Genomic DNA, 16,004 nt, shown 5'->3' with positions numbered 1-16,004 from the left:
GATTCTCTGTGTGATATACTTCTTATATAGGCTATGTGGATACCCTCCATTTTATGAAGAAACAGAATCCAGACTTTTTGAGAAAATTAGAGAAGGAGCATATGAGTTTGAATCTCCATTTTGGGATGATATTTCCAGATCTGGTATGTATGAATGAAAAGAGACCTAACTATTGAGTCTATTTATCTTTACCAAGTTAAAAAAACAGGGGGAAGGAAATTGCATAAAAAATTGCTTTAAAATAGGGTGTCTCGGCTTATTTAATATCAATTGTACAGGCTGATACATTAGATAGCTTTAAAAAGGAGTTGGATGGCTTTTTAGCAAGTGAGGGAATACAGGGTTATGGAAGATAGCTCAGCATAATTTACTATTTTACTATACTGTATATAGAGACAAGTTCTTTTAAGGAGTAAGGAATAAGCATCCTTTAGCAATGTTCATAAGTTCTGGTGTTGGCTGCCCATGTTTATTTCCTTCCCCAATTTCATATACTGCTTTACCTTCACGTTCTATTTAATTGCCTGTCTACTCATAATAAGTGGCTTGTTCTGCCTGGCCATCGAACCTGAATGAAATATATTCTGCTCTGGACTGAAAAATGAGTAAGTAACACACACTGCCTGCCACTTACGTTATCTTTTATTTTCTTCAGCAAAAGACTTCATTAGCTGCCTCCTAGAAAAAGATACAAAGAAGAGGTATAACTGTGAGAAAGCCCTTAAGCACCCATGGTAAGAAACGTATGGGATCTCTAACAACAAGTAAACCATGCTGTGGGGAGGTTTGTTTTACTGCAAAGACTGAGAATTACATTAGTATGTAATCTGCAAAGCAAGAGGCACTTCACAAATCACTGCTGCACACCTCCCTGGTGCTATAAAATGTATTCTCAAAATAACAGGTGCATTTGTGTTTTTGGCTGCCCTGTTGATGCAAATAAGAACATTATAAGATCTGCTATTAACATAGTGTAGGTTGTATAATATTGTGGATAAATGCAAAGATAATATTACCGTTCTGCGCTTCACTAAAAAGTAATTGTATAACTCTTAATGGCTTCCCTTAACTGACATTTACACTGACCACAAATGGTTTAAAGGGAGAAGTAAAGTCTAAAATAGAATAAGGCTAGAAATGCTGTATTTTGTATACTAAACATAAACATGAACTTACTGCACCACAAGCCTAATCAAACAAATAATTTATACTTTCAAAGTTGGCTACAGCGGGTCACCATCTTGTAACTTTGTTAAACATCTTTGCAAGACTAAGACTGTGCACATGCTCAGTGTGGTCTGAGCTGCTTGAGTGTGGTCATAAACAAAGCTGCTTGAGTTCTGCATGGCTGGAAAGTAAGGCGAGGGCTCCCCCTGCTGTTCATAAGTAGGATTGTTTCCCTGCTCAGCAGTTAGGGACCATCTGACAATTCCTATCCACAGCAGTAAATGTACGGAGAATTGCACTGCATACAGGTTTTTAAAAAAAACTGTACACATTTTTTAATTGAAGTATATTGGAGATAGGTTTCTTTTTCATTAAAGAAAGTAAAAATTGGATTTAATTTTTTTGCCTTTACATGCCCTTTAATGCTATCTTAAATAGGAATGGGTTCTATGATCATCATATTATTTTTGCTAAGTATAATTTTCAGTTGATAAGAAAAACCCTTTTCTTCTGCAGGATTGCTGGGAACACTGCCCTCCACCGAGATATCTATCGCTCAGTGAGCATTCAAATCAAAAAGAACTTTGCTAAAAGCAAGTGGAAAGTAAGTTCTTTTTATGTTAATCCCTTACATTTACCTTGGAGGAGTTACCAAATCCACTGGTGGTTAACGGAGAAACAGTGATGAGCGAATCTGTCCCGTTTCGCTGAAAAATGTTCTAAATAGTGAAAAATTTGTAACCCACATTGAAGTCAATGGGCATCAATTTTTTTTCCATGTGACTTTTTTTCACACGCAAAATTTTTCTCACTCCAAATGCATTAAAAGCAATGGGAGTTTTTTCTTGCGGGAACTTATTTTGTCTCTGCAAATTTTGTTCAAATGCATTAAAGTTAATGGGCGTTTTTTTTCTTATGGCGAACTTTTTCTGCAGTTTTGTGAAAAAAATTGCAGATGGCGAAATTTGGAATTTCGCTGCAAATCCATGGCTGGCAAAAAACTTTGCTCATTACTACAGAGACATAAAGAATGCTGTTCTGCATGCAGTGTACTTACAGTGACAGCCCAAAGGCCCAGCAGGTCCATGACCAGTTTCAGAATTATCCATAAGAACACATGATTAGCACCCTATGGGGCAAATTTACCAAAGGGTGAAGTGACTAATGATGGCAAAAATTCGTCGTCATTTCGGTACTTTGCCGATTTACTGCGAAAGAGACTGACACTGGTGCTCATTTGCACTCAATTGGCAGGCGAAGTTGCACTCTGCGAAGGGACGTAACTGTGCAAATTCACTAAGATACTTTAATGAGCGTTACTTCTTGCGCCAGACTTGCCTTCGCCACCTCAGACCAGGAGAAGTGCATAGAGTAGATAGGACTTCCTAAAAATTTAGTCCCAAAAACGCTGGCGTCTTTTCCTTTTTTCAGGGTGATAGGCTTCAAAAGAGTGTACATTTTTTTTCGGATAACCGGCTTCCCCCCTATACTTACTTACATATGGCACATACTGTAAACTATACACTGGGCTCATGTGTAGGGCATTATAACCAGGGGCGATTCTTGCTACAATGCCGCCTGAGGCGGCCTTCTTTCGCCGCCCCCTTCCCTCCCCACGGCACTAACCTTTATAGCGCCGGAGAGGGCAGGGGCGGTCCGTGACGCTTAGTGCAGAGAGCGCAATAGCGCTCTCTGCACTAGAAGAGCCGAATTTCCGGTTTGAAAACCGGAAATTCGGCTCTTAGTTACCAGGAGCGGCATTTTTGCCGCCCCTGGCAACCAGGGGGGCGCTGCCGCCTGAGGCGAGTGTCTCAACTCGCCTCATTGGTGGAGCACCCCTGATTATAACAACTCTATTTTCTTTTATTAAGGTTCCCTGGGCTTGTGTAATGTAATGTATTTGCTGCAATATATAAGTCCATTCAACCTTAACTTCCCACAGTATGCAAATTAGCCAATGTTATCGCAACTTTGCTCTGCTTGCCGAATTAACACTAACGCAACTTCGCCAGCGTTCGACGCCCTGGACGCAACTTCGCATGTTAGTGAATTAGCGTTGTCTGAGCAAATATTCGCCTGGTGAAGTGTTGCGCTGCCAGCGAAGCCATCAATGGCGAATTTTCGCACTTAGTAAGTTTGTCCCTTTGTGGTTAGTATCTGAATTAAAGGAGAAGGAAACCTAGTCAGCGCAAAAACCCTCCCCTCCTCCCGTGTGTTGCCCACCCTCCCTCCTCCCCCCTGGCCTACCCGTCCCGCTGGACAAATGCCCCTTACTTGTTACTTACCCTTCTGCGCAGGTCCAGTCTACGGAGTTCACCGACACCATCTTCTTCCAAGCGATCTTCTTCCTGCTTTGACCGGCGCATGCGCAGTAGGAGCATTTCGCCGGTACGGATCACAAAGTGAAATCAGAAAACTTCGTGAATTTTGGTGCATGCACAGTAGATCCGTACCGGCGAAATGCTCCTACTGCGCATGCGCCAAAACGCCGGCTGGAAGAAGATCGCGTGGAAGAAGATGGTGCCTGTGAACTCCCTGGACTGGACCTGCACAGAAGGGTAAGTAACAAGTTAGGGGCATTTGCCCAGCGGGACGGGTAGGCCAGGGGGGAGGAGGGAGGGTGGGCAACACACTGGAGGGGGGAGGGTTTTTGCGCCGACTAGGTTTCCTTTTCCTTTAAGGTTAAGTTGAGTAGCAAAGCATCAAACTATCAACAGAAAGTGAGGTTATATCTGTCAAATAAATCTAAATGTAAACCCAAGTAAATAAAGGATCAATGTTTGATCAATTAATAATCTCAGATTAGCTTTACATTGGCTGTCAAGTTGTTCTTTAAAGACGTCACTTTCTTTGAATTGATATGACACTATAAATGTCATGGAATGTAAATAATCTGTACTGTACCAAAGAGTAAATATTAACATTTATTTAATATTAATAATGGTAATAATTGCTTCTAACTATTTATCCTTTTCCCTATTTCCAGCAAGCATTTAATGCTGCGACTGTGGTATATCACATGAAAAAACTTCACATGAATAACAGCCAGACTAGCACCGGCTTTCCTTCTGATTCCAAGAATCAGGTTCCCTCTATAAAAGTGTGTGACGACACAAGAGCAAACACTCCTAATGTCAACAGCACAGAGGAAAGGAACACGTCTGAATTATTAAAGCTGCATCCAGATGTATCATCAAGTGAAATGCCTGTAAGATCAGGTACAGCAATGTCTTGTGGTACCATCAATGTTGAAAAGAACTCCTGCCTGAGAACAGTATCAGTCCATGAACCATGTACTAGCAAGTCAAAAGATGCCATGCCTTCACATTGTGGGCAGCCTCAATCAGAGGAAAGCAAGAAAGCCTACAAGAATCAATCCCAGAATCATCCAACTGACTTGAATTCGTCCCACATGTTAAGTAGGGGGGTCCAAAGTAATAACCCAGGTTCTAGAAAAATGCTCAGTAAGAGTGCCACACAAAATTGTGCAACCCAAACCAGCCCAGATCACCGCATGCCTGCAGAAAAAAGTTCTGCGATGAAAGACGACCATTTGCAAAGAAAATCATCTTCTTCGACAAAGGGAAGTCAGGCGTCCGTGACTGTCGATGTAAATAAACCACAGCAAAAAGACAACAGTGCAAAGGAGCATAAGCAAAATATTATAAATACCAAGAATCTTTCTCACTCACTAGATCTCCCTTCACCCCCTGTCCATTACAGTGAATCTCCTAAAAGCTCATTCCGTAAAACTCCTTCAACAAATTCTCCTTCTAAGAAGTCAACGGTTCCTAAAAGTATTTTAATTAGTAGCTCCCAAAAACCTCCTCCTTCCCAAAAATCTCCTGTGCAAGTTCCTATTTCTCCAAAAATCCCTTCTGAAAGGTTCACCCCCCAAACCTCTGTTCAAGACCATTCAGACAGAAGGAACACGTCTCCAAAGAAATCTACTTTGGACTATAAGACGTTATGTGCAGATCTGCCTCAGTGCAGACCCCTGGACTTATCTAATGGACCCTTTAAGACTGATAAGATTTCAGCTTCTGCTAACGTATATGTAACAAATGGAATGTCAAGCGAGACCTACGAGAAAGGCAAGCCCATTTCTTGCACTGAATCAGGCCTGGTAAAGAAATCACACAAGAAGCAGTAAGTTCCCTTAAAAATAGTAACATGTTTGGAAATGTTACTCTAATTATCCTCCAGGTATCTTGTATTATAAATAATCATCTGTCTTATCATTACATCATAACTAACTAGATAGGCACATATGAGCAACATTTTGTATACACTCAGGCATGGAGCTAACATTGGTGCAGGAGACTCTCCAGGAAATTATAAGGACTGTGGTTGAGCAATGGATTGATGCAGACAAGTGAAATCAGGAACTCATTTGTAAATTAATCAATCCATTACTTGACCACAGATAGCTGAAGGTAAATAAATCCATCCTGGCACTGAGGAGTTGTCTGGCTGCTCTGACACTGAAAGAAGTGGGGAATGGCTTGATGAATAAAGACAAGTGAGAGAAAAAATAATAAGAGAAAGGTTTCAGAATTTATTTGAGGAGAGCAAGATAGTCAAGGGAAGAGCTGCTACAAATTTCCACCTTTGAATCCTAAGTATCTGTTCTCTAATGCTGCCAAATGTGTGAGTAAATGTTCTAAGAGTCCATAACCCCCTAGGTCAGTGATTTTTGTTAGACTTTTTGGGTCATGAATTTAAAAAAACCCTTCCCTCCGTTGCTTCACCCTGGGTATCTATCATAGAAAAATTACTTCTCATTAGGGATGCACCGAATCCACTATTTTTGATTCGGCCGAACCCCCGAATCCTTTGCGAAAGATTCGGCATAATACTGAACCGAATCTGAATTCTAATTTGCATATGCAAATTAGGGGAGGGAAGAGGAAACCATTTTTTACTTCCTTATTTTGTGGCAAAAAGTCACGTGATTTCCCTCACTGCCCCTAATTTGCATATGCAAATTAGTATTCGGATTCAGTTCGGCCAGGCAGAAAGATTGGGCCGAATCCGAATCCTGCTGAAAAAGTCCGAATCCTGGCCGAATCCCAAACCAAATCCTGGATTCGGTGCATCCCTACTTCTCATTAAACCTCACCCTAACTTTAGGCTGGGTGCCTAACTCTACACATTCTGGAGTGTCCAATAATTGAGGCACCACCCCCAAATTTGGGAACCACTGTGACTGCCCTAGGTTTTTAATTTGTCACAAACAACAACTGACAAAGTGAATGCTGTTTCTTATACCATCCTTCTCTTACAATGTTTGTCACAACACTTACACTAGATTTTTTTGTCCCTAGAACAAAATCAAGTTCAGAAACAAGAACATTATTATTATTAATAACATATATTTATAATTAAGGATGCTTCGAATCCAGGATTCGGTTCAGGATTTGGCCAAGATTCTGCCTTTTTCAGCAGGATTCGGATTTGGCCGAATCCAAGTGCCTGGCTGAACTGAATCCAAAATGAAAAAATCACGTGACTTTCGTCAAACCTTTTTTACTCTCTTTTGCCATTGTTTCCATCATTTACATATTCAAATAAGGGTTCTGATTTGGTTCAGTATTCATCAGAATCTTTCACAAAGAATCCTAAAATTGTGGATTTGGTGCATCCCTATTTATAATGTGCCAACATATCATGAGTGAATCTTGGTACTTTAATATGTAAAAAATCTGAATTATGGGGAAAAGGTATTGGTACTGGCCTCTCCCACCTCCAGTTGTAAATGCCTTGAAAAAATCAAATGCCAATACCTTAATCAAGTGAAGAAGGGCAGTTGATGTCCTGAAAAGTTTGATTGTGATCTGCGTGTCCTGAGCACTACAATAAATTTGTGAAGACCCCACTTTTGATTAAGTTATTGGCATTTCATTTTTTCAAAGCCTTGGTACTTTAAACCTTATTTATTTAATGTCTATTGATGTAACCTGTGGATGAAACCCTACAAGCTGGCAGTAATTCTGCAGTTTCTTTACATCAATACATTCACTTGCACTTAATTCAACAGAACAGATGGGGTGGGTACATTAGCAATGCTGCAAGTTGTACGGGCACAAGAATCTTTATGTGTAGTGTCAATGTGGCTGAATTGTGCATAGACTTTAAGGGGACCTGTTACCCTAAGGAATAATTCCAAATTCTTATCTATTGTTTTTGTAAAGCAAAATAAAGTTTTCTTACATTATATAAATAATTCAAATCTTTGTTGCCACTAGGGTTGCCACCTTTAAAAAAAAAATTATTGGGGGCGGAAAAGAAAGGGGCGGACGTGATGCAAAAAATGGGGCGGAGCTGATGAGGGGCACTGCAAAGGGGGCGTAGCCATGGGGAGTAGCATCACAAAAGGGACGGGCCACCGCCCGAAGCCGACGAAAATGTAAGTTTTCATCGTCGGGCAGGGGATTTTGTAAATGGTATTACAAATTACCGGCAGCTACATTGCCGGTAAATTTGTTATCCCGGCCCTAGGCCGGTAAAATACCGGCCGGGTGGCAACCATAGTGTCCACCTGCTTTGGAATTCACAACCACAACAAGCAGGCAGCAGTTTATTAAGATAAGCTTTGTAAAACCTTTAAAATCTTGTTTGTGTGCAAGAATGGGAAACTTGATGCTCATGCCTACTAGCTACACAATTATAGACTGTGAGCAGGGAGGGGCAATGTGAGGAGGGCAGTGATATGTAAGAAATGCAAAATGGAAAGTGAAAGTAATTGCCTGCCCCCGCCTCTATTCCCAAAAAAAAGAATTTGGTTTCATGTTTAATTTAAAAAGCCTGATACAAAAAAAACTTCTAAGGTAGATTTTGTGCAGTATTCTTCATGTGAGAAAATCATCTGTAAACGTACAACATTTTGATTTCCTTTGTATCTTGTATCAGGAATTTCATGAATGCTGTTACGGCTCCGATGAAAGGGACAAATTACACCCACTGTGGCAGCGGACAGACAGGTGTCTGTTCCGTTATGTGACCTGCATGGTTGTCACTGAAGTTGACGCATTTTTCATGGTAAGTAGAACGTTTGCAGATCCAAATGACTTTGCTGACCTGGCACACAGGCATATACAGCTGATGGGCCCAATGGCAGAATGAATTGATTTATGCAAAGTTTCTAAACCATTGGTTAAATGAGTGTATAACTATCTGGCCATGTCCAGCCTTCTCAGCAGTGACTAAAGGTTGCCATACACAGAGAGATCCGCTCGTTTGGCGATGTCGCCAAACGAGCGGATCTCTCCCCGATATGCCCACCTTGAGGTGGGCAATATCGGGCTGATCCGATTGTGGGCCCTAGGGCCCAACGGCCCAACGATCGGATCCTAACGAATAGTAATGGGCGGTCGGATCGCAGAACCTCATCAACTAGTAGATGCGGCTGCGATCCGACGGGATTTCTAGTCCCATCCGATCAAGATCTGGCCGACTTTCGGCCAAATCTCAATCGGGGAAGCCTGTCGGGGGGCCCCATACACGGGCCAATAAGCTGCTGACACGGTCTGTCGGCAGCTTTTATTGGCCCGTGTATGGCCACCTTAATGTAATGACTGACCAACCAGCTTTCAGCCAGTCTCAACACGGTTCCAACACATTTTAATAGGAATTAAAAGTGTAAATGTGGCCTGATACAGAGTGACTATAAGAGTCTTTGGGTGTTATGTAATAAAAGGCATTAAGTTTGCCATGGGGCAGTAACCCATAGCAACCAATCAGCAGGTAGAATTCACTGGCCATCTGTTTAAATGCAAACACCTTATTGGTTACTATGGGTTACTGTTCCTGGGCAAACCTAGTGCCTTATATTACATATGGGGGTTGTACTCTACACAAATCACTGTACTGATGGTGAGTTTCATTTAATTGAAAACATCTACTGTGTAAGGGATAATAGCTGTCAAAAAGGCAAAAATATGGAACACAGTCTCGTTGTATCTGTTACCCATCCCACGTAAAATAGTATACTGCCTCATATAGGAGGCCCTGCCAAAGATTCTATAAAATCCTGCTGCGCACTATCCAAGCTAATTTGATATTTGTATGATTAGTGCTGCTTTGCACATTCTCTCCTTTCACTTGTTTTATACTCCCTCAGTTATATGGCATAAATACCAATACTCTATAATATCATTAGTCTTCTTTTCAGACTTGTATGAGTCACTCTGCCTATGACAAAAGAAGATTATAAATAGGCTTTGCCTTGTTATAGACAAACAAATACTAAACAATATGTTTTAGTATTTCTCAATGAATGATTGTTTGTTACCAATGGCTGCAGTCATCTCAAACCATACTTTTGCTACCCCATTGCTACAAAATCTTACATTTTGCCACTCTTTATTTCTACTTTAAATATTAAAAAGTATTGTGTTGTAAGATCAAAGATTTCAGTACTCGCTCCCATGTATCTCATAATCAAGCATAATTGCAATAGTAAAGGACATAAACACATGGTTTTACCCAAAAATATGATTGGTATTTTAAAGGAGAACTAAACCCTACACCCCTTCCCTACATAGACCCCCTCCCTCCTCCCCCCAGCCTAGCTGCCCCCCGGGCAAATGCCCCTAAGTCGTTACATACCCCTCTGTGCATATTCGCGGAGTTCACGGCAGCCATCTTCTTCTCTTCGGTAATCTTCAGAATGAGACCGGCGTATTGGCGCATGCACAGTTGGAGCATTTTTCTGTTTTGCGACAACTGCGCACGCACTGAAACTCACGAAAATTGCCGAAGTGCCAATCTCATTCCGAAGATTACAGAAGCGGCTGAAGATGGTGCCTGTGAACTCCGCTAAAGACTTAGGGGCATTAGCTCGTGGTAGCAGCAAGGCTTGGGGGGAGGAGGGAAGGAGGTCTATATAGGGTAGGGGGGTAGGTTTTTTTTAACTTTAGGGTTTAGTTCTCCTTTAAGGAAAAAACCCAAAAGGAGTCCAAGAAAGTCTAAGGGGCCCATTAACTGACAATTGAATTTCTATTTTTTTCCACAAATATCTAAAAATGTGTCGTTTTTTTTTGAAAAAATCTAAAAATGTGATAAGAAAAAAGAAAAATGTGTAAAAACCACGAAAACCAATAATACAAAACTTTGCCAGGTAAAAATTATCGAGGTCCTATAGAGGTCAATGGGCACTGCGCTGATCTTATTGGACCATTTTAAATAGATTTGGACTTTTAGAGGCTTTTGGATTTTTTCCCACTAGAAATTGTCTGAAAAACTTGAATTTTCAGAGGTATTTGTATTTTTGAGCGCATCCTAATTTTCAGTTTTTGCTATATTTATTCAGAACGTTTAATACATTTCATGACATTCATAATTTTAGAGAAAGTGAGATTAGTTGTGATTTCAAAAACCTCTAAAACCACTTAAATCCGACCATAGATGATGAACAGGCCTCCACGGGTCCAAAGCAATTCCATTTTGTCGTTCGTGTGTTCTTGTCATTTAGCACTTGAATTTTCTTCAACTTGAAGACAGCTGTGAACATTTTTAAAGAATAGAGTTACATTGATTTAATGGAAAATCAAACTGAAGATGCTTGATAATGTGGAGTGAAAGAAAATAGTCATTCAAACATTCATTGATGTCGTGTCTGATTAAATGGGTCTCTGCTTAAATGGATGTTGGATCGATGGGGTGGGAAAATGTATCTGTGATAATATGCTATTTCTACACATACAGTACATTACAAAAAACACTTATATGGGGATGGAGGTATTGGTGCTGGCCTCTTCCCTTGCCAGTTAAGTATCCTATGAATAAAAATGATACCAATACCTGTAGTTGAAAAGTGGGGTGTTCAAGTGAAGAATGGCATATTATTGTCTCTAAACATTTGATCCTATCCTGTGTGTCCAGAGCACTATAATAAAACCAGGAACAACCCACTTTTGATCTACAGATATTAGTATCATTTTTATTCATAGGACACAACAGTATATACATTTATCACAGTTTTGTCGAAGTATGGGAATCACACGCTGTAGGCAGAATAACTGCATTTAAGTTTTATTAAATTTCCACACAACATGTTTCGGGCACCAAGGCCCTTTATCAAGTATATACATTTATACCTCTACAAATAATTCTATATATATGGTCAATATAGTTTTATTTTTGGACTATATAATACAAGGGATGCACCGAATCCCTATTTTTGGATTCGGCCAAACCCCCGAATACCGGGGGTTCAGCCAAATACCGAACTGAATCCTAATTTACATATGCGAGGGAGGGGAAACATTTTTTACTTCCTTGTTTTGTGACAAAAAGGCATGCGATTTCCCTCCCCACCCCTAATTTGCATATGCAAATTAGTATTCTGCTTCGATTTCGGCCGGGCAGAAGGAGTCATTCGAATCCTGCTGAAAAAGGCCAAATCCTGGCCGAATCCCGAACCGAATCCTGGATGACACCTGTTATCCAGAATTCTCAGGACCTGCGGCTTTCCATATACGGGATCTTTCTGTAGTTTGGATCTTCATACTTCCTTGTTTTGTGACAAAAAGTCATGTGATTTCCCTCCCCACCCCTAATTTGCATATGCAAATTAGGTTTCGAGTTCGATTCGGCCGGGCAAAAGGAGTCATCCGAATCCTGCTGAAAAAGGCCAAATCCTGGCCGAATCCCGAAAACCGAATCCTGGATGACACCTGTTATCCAGAATTCTCAGGACCTGTGGCTTTCCAGATAAGGGATTTTTCTGTAGTTTGGATCTTAAAGGTGGCCATACATGGAGAGATCCGATCCTTGAGGTGGGCAATATCGGGCTGATCCGATCGTGGGCCCTAGGGCCCAACGATCGGATCCTAGCGAACGCGAACGGGCGGTCGGATCGCGGGACCGCATCAACGAACAGATGCGGCCGCGATCCACGGGCCAATAAGCTGCCGACTCGGTCTGTCGGCAGCTTTTATCGGCCCGTGTATGGCCACCTTTAGTCTACTAAAAATAATTTAAACATTAAATAAACCCAATAGGATTGTTTGGCCTTCAATAAGGATGCATTATATCTTAATTGGGCTCAAGGTACTGTTTTATTATTACAGAGAAATACTACCAATTTTTAAAATTTGATTTACTTCAATGGGAGATGGCCTTCCTGTAATTTGGAGCTTTCTGGATAATGGATCCAATACCTGTATGTCTAGATCTCTAGAGCATTCCAGCTTCAAACCCATGTTATCTCTGCTTTGTTACTACAGAAGGGCAGCACTGGAACTGTGCATTGAAGCCTAACATTGATCACGCTTCAGAAGGGAGCAGAAGATATTCCTCTTCATTTCCTCTTTGGGAACATCGCCGGATTCATGTGGGAGAATTCTGAGGGACAAGGCAGTGATTTTTGTCAGACGATGGGCTGGACTGCTGAGCATATCATGCTCCATTGCTCCAGCACTTGTGGACATGTAATGGAAGACAAGTTTAGTTGCATATTAACCAACTGCACTGTAACTGGTGTTATGACTTTTATTTTACCTGTGTGTGAAGGTGTAGCATTGTGTAACTCTTATCTATACATCTGTAGTCTTTATAAAAATGTAAATATTGTGAATAAGTGAGAATGGACACTGTTTCGAAATGATATAATTATAAAAATGTATATTGACTGAGAAGCAGGAGTTATTAGGAGAAGTCTCACGCAGCTACTGAACTGAGGCGCGTTGATTTAGGATGCCGCCATGGTGTAAATAATTTAACAGTTTTTGCACAATTAGATGTTGAGCTTTCATTAAATGGATTGTTTATGTATCCTTAGAAAATGGCTTCGCTCTCTGCTGTTTAACCAGACAGCTGCTTTTAACATGGGTTTTGTTCATGCATGTAACTCTATTCAGTCTATATTCTTAAAGGAACTGTAACACCAAAAAAATAAAATGTTTTAAAGGAATGGCAATATAATAACTATTGCTCTACACTGGTAATATTGGTGGATTTGCTTCAGAAATACAACTATCGTTTATGTAAAGAAGCTGCTGTGTAGCCATGGGGGCAGCCATTCAATCACAGGATACACAATAGATAACAGATAAGTTCTGATGAATCCCATTATATACTGCAATGCTTATCTGCTGCATAATCCTTTTTCAGCTTTGAATGGCCGCCCTTTGTGGCTACACAGCAGCTTGTTTATATGAACTATATAAAACACTTTCATTATTTGGTATTACTGTTCCTTTAATGCTGATTAACAATCTCCCCTTTATATAAGACAGCAAAGACCAGACATACAAGGTATTTTACATGTCCATGGTTGTATGCAAGATAGTGATTAGCCACTGTGCATCTCTTGGCTGCTCCTGTTGGGATAAAACCCATATGCAATCACTATGTAATATTATTGTTTATGTTAGTGCTAGAAACTTCTGGCTGCAGTGGGTGGCACTTAGCTATCTATCCAGGAAACATTTTTAGGTATACATACTACCATCCCAAAAATTCCCTTATTTAAATATTTTCTATCATTTTTACAACTTCTAAGTAATTTGTGCTGTTTTTCTCTTTGTAAAATGAATGTAGTTTTAGAAAAAAAAATAACTATTATTATTAAAAATGGAAATATGCTGTTTGTCTTGCTGCTAATTGATACAGTTAAGGGCTCAAAATCCCACAATAAATGGGTAATTATAAATATAATATAGTATATAATAATATAGTATAAATATTAAATCCTTATATCAGTTCCTGTGCTGAATAAAAAAGTTCAGTACAAGGTGCAAAGCTCAGTTAGATGTGTCCTTATTGCCTGCCATAGGGGAAAGTATAGGGTGCCATTGCAACTGGCTTGTCTAAATGACACCCATGTAAAGGAATGGGTCCCTACATTGGGAACTAGGGTTGCCACCTTTTCCAGTGGGGAATTCTGGGCAGGGGATGCTACGAATGATGTCAGGGGCAGGGCGGGAGATGATTCAGGGCAGGTCTATTGCACCAAGGGGCAGGGTTATGACATGGCAGTTAGCAATTGGCTGATCTCCATGTTATTAATGTCAATGTCCTGCATGTAGTAAATGGCCACTTAGATTTCAGATAGGATCTCTGACCATTATGGGTGCAATACTCTCTTACAAAAACAGCTAGGAACTTAACCATAGAGCATGACAGCGCTTCTGCTCTGTAAGAGAAAGATGGTGACCATTTGATGATTCTCTTTCCCCAAAGATACTTTACCAAACATGACATATTGTATTCAAAGCACAATCCAATCTTTATTTTTGATGATAACGGCCTTCCAGTTACGTTCTGTTGCCTGTGGGCATTTTATAAACCGGACGCCAGCTGCTTCAGGTACTCATGGGATGCACAGTCCTATTTCATTTGCTGGAGACATTTTGAAAAAGAGAGCGATGGTTCTTTTTTTTAACTAATTACCAGGCTGTGTGTCTTTGATGCCAATTGTTGTTCTATGTGTTCCAATATGCTCAGGATTTAATATTTTACAAAATAGCGTGGGTTGATCTATAGCTTGGCGTGAATCAAACTCAGATGAACTCACCATGTTCCAAAGCCTGGTGTATTTATAGCGGCATATTATAAGATTTATTCAGCAGTGTTCCATATGCCTATGGAAATAATGTGCTGAACAGATGCAGCTTGTGTAATATGGCATTATGAAGTAACTAATAAATATCTATCTTTCTTTTTTTTTTAATTAAAAAGACTTCAGAAGTTTGAATCCAATTTCTTCACTTCCGAGGGGCGCGCAGATAATATTCGGCCTGAGCTGAAATGCTTTGGGCGTACAGAAATAAAATAGACACTCAGATTCGCTTCCATTAAACATTTACATTTTTAAGTGTTATTTTATGGTGAATAGAAAGTCGGTTTTATAAACGTATTTAGTATATATACCAAATAGCAGGAGGCATAGCAACCAGCAGTTTTCTGTTCATATGTGAGTGAGCTACAGAGGATTTCTTTGTGTGGCAGCCGCAGCTTCATTACAAGACTGTGTTGAAGGTTGTGTGCGTGGGAGACTAATGGCAGCAAATTGCCCCTAAGGTACATATAAGCTGCATATCAAACCAGCAGGAGGACATGGAAGCCAACACCGCTGAAAAGGTTTACATTTTAAGGTTCTTTTACTAACACAGGCCCAACAGCAAAGTGCTATAATGGAAAAACAGAGCTCTGCTTTAGTGAATAGTATCCGAATGTTTCCCAAATTGCCCTGCGGGGCTGACAGCAGTCTTTTGAACATTGTTAAAACGTTTTTTTGCGCAATTATTATAAAGCATTATAAAAACTTTTGTGGAGTTGGCAAACCACTAAAATGACTGAGCGGGATAATGTAATTCTGTAATCAAGAGACTAGTAATGTCAAAACTTTTTTATTTGGGCTTTTTGTGCCGGAGGAAAGTAGAGTGGGGATCATTTAAAGGGATACTGTCATGGTAAAAATTGTTTTTTTTTTTTTTTCAAAACACATCAGTTAATAGTGCTGCTCCAGCAGAATTCGGCACTGAAATCCATTTTTCAAAAGAGCAAACAGATTTTGTTATATTCAATTTTGAAATCTGACATGGGGCTAGACATATTGTCAATTTCCCAGCTGCCCCCAGTCATGTGACTTGTGCTCTGATAAACTTCAGTCACTCTTTACTGCTGTACTGTACCCCACCCCAGCAGTCTAATAACAGAACAATGGGAAGGTAACCAGATAGCAGCTCCCTAACACAAGATAACAGCTGCCTGGTAGATCTAAGATCAACACTCAATAGTAAAAGCCAAGTCCCACTGAGATAAGTCGTACAAGAAATATATATTTTATTATAATAACTTTCAGGGTTAAATAATAATGACATTTTGAC

General features: G+C 40.2%; 1 protein-coding gene across 2 annotated transcripts in view; it reads left to right on the top strand.

The window, feature by feature from the left end:
- camk1g.L (calcium/calmodulin-dependent protein kinase IG L homeolog) overlaps nucleotides 1-14,854 on the top strand; it is a 54,894-nt gene extending 40,040 nt beyond the window's left edge. For both annotated transcript variants that reach the window (XM_041581874.1, XM_018246335.2), the window contains exons 10-15: nucleotides 31-143; nucleotides 656-734; nucleotides 1,684-1,771; nucleotides 4,154-5,316; nucleotides 8,080-8,208; nucleotides 12,399-14,854. In XM_041581874.1, the coding sequence (XP_041437808.1) occupies nucleotides 31-143; nucleotides 656-734; nucleotides 1,684-1,771; nucleotides 4,154-5,316; nucleotides 8,080-8,170 (1,534 nt within the window). In that variant the 3' untranslated portion in view covers nucleotides 8,171-8,208; nucleotides 12,399-14,854. The remainder of the gene's footprint in view (nucleotides 1-30; nucleotides 144-655; nucleotides 735-1,683; nucleotides 1,772-4,153; nucleotides 5,317-8,079; nucleotides 8,209-12,398) is intronic.
- Nucleotides 14,855-16,004: the final 1,150 nt, after the last annotated feature.

Source organism: Xenopus laevis, chromosome 2L (genome assembly GCF_017654675.1).
Source record: "Xenopus laevis strain J_2021 chromosome 2L, Xenopus_laevis_v10.1, whole genome shotgun sequence".
NCBI lineage: Eukaryota > Metazoa > Chordata > Amphibia > Anura > Pipidae > Xenopus > Xenopus laevis.
This window is presented reverse-complemented; position numbering and strand designations above follow the sequence as displayed.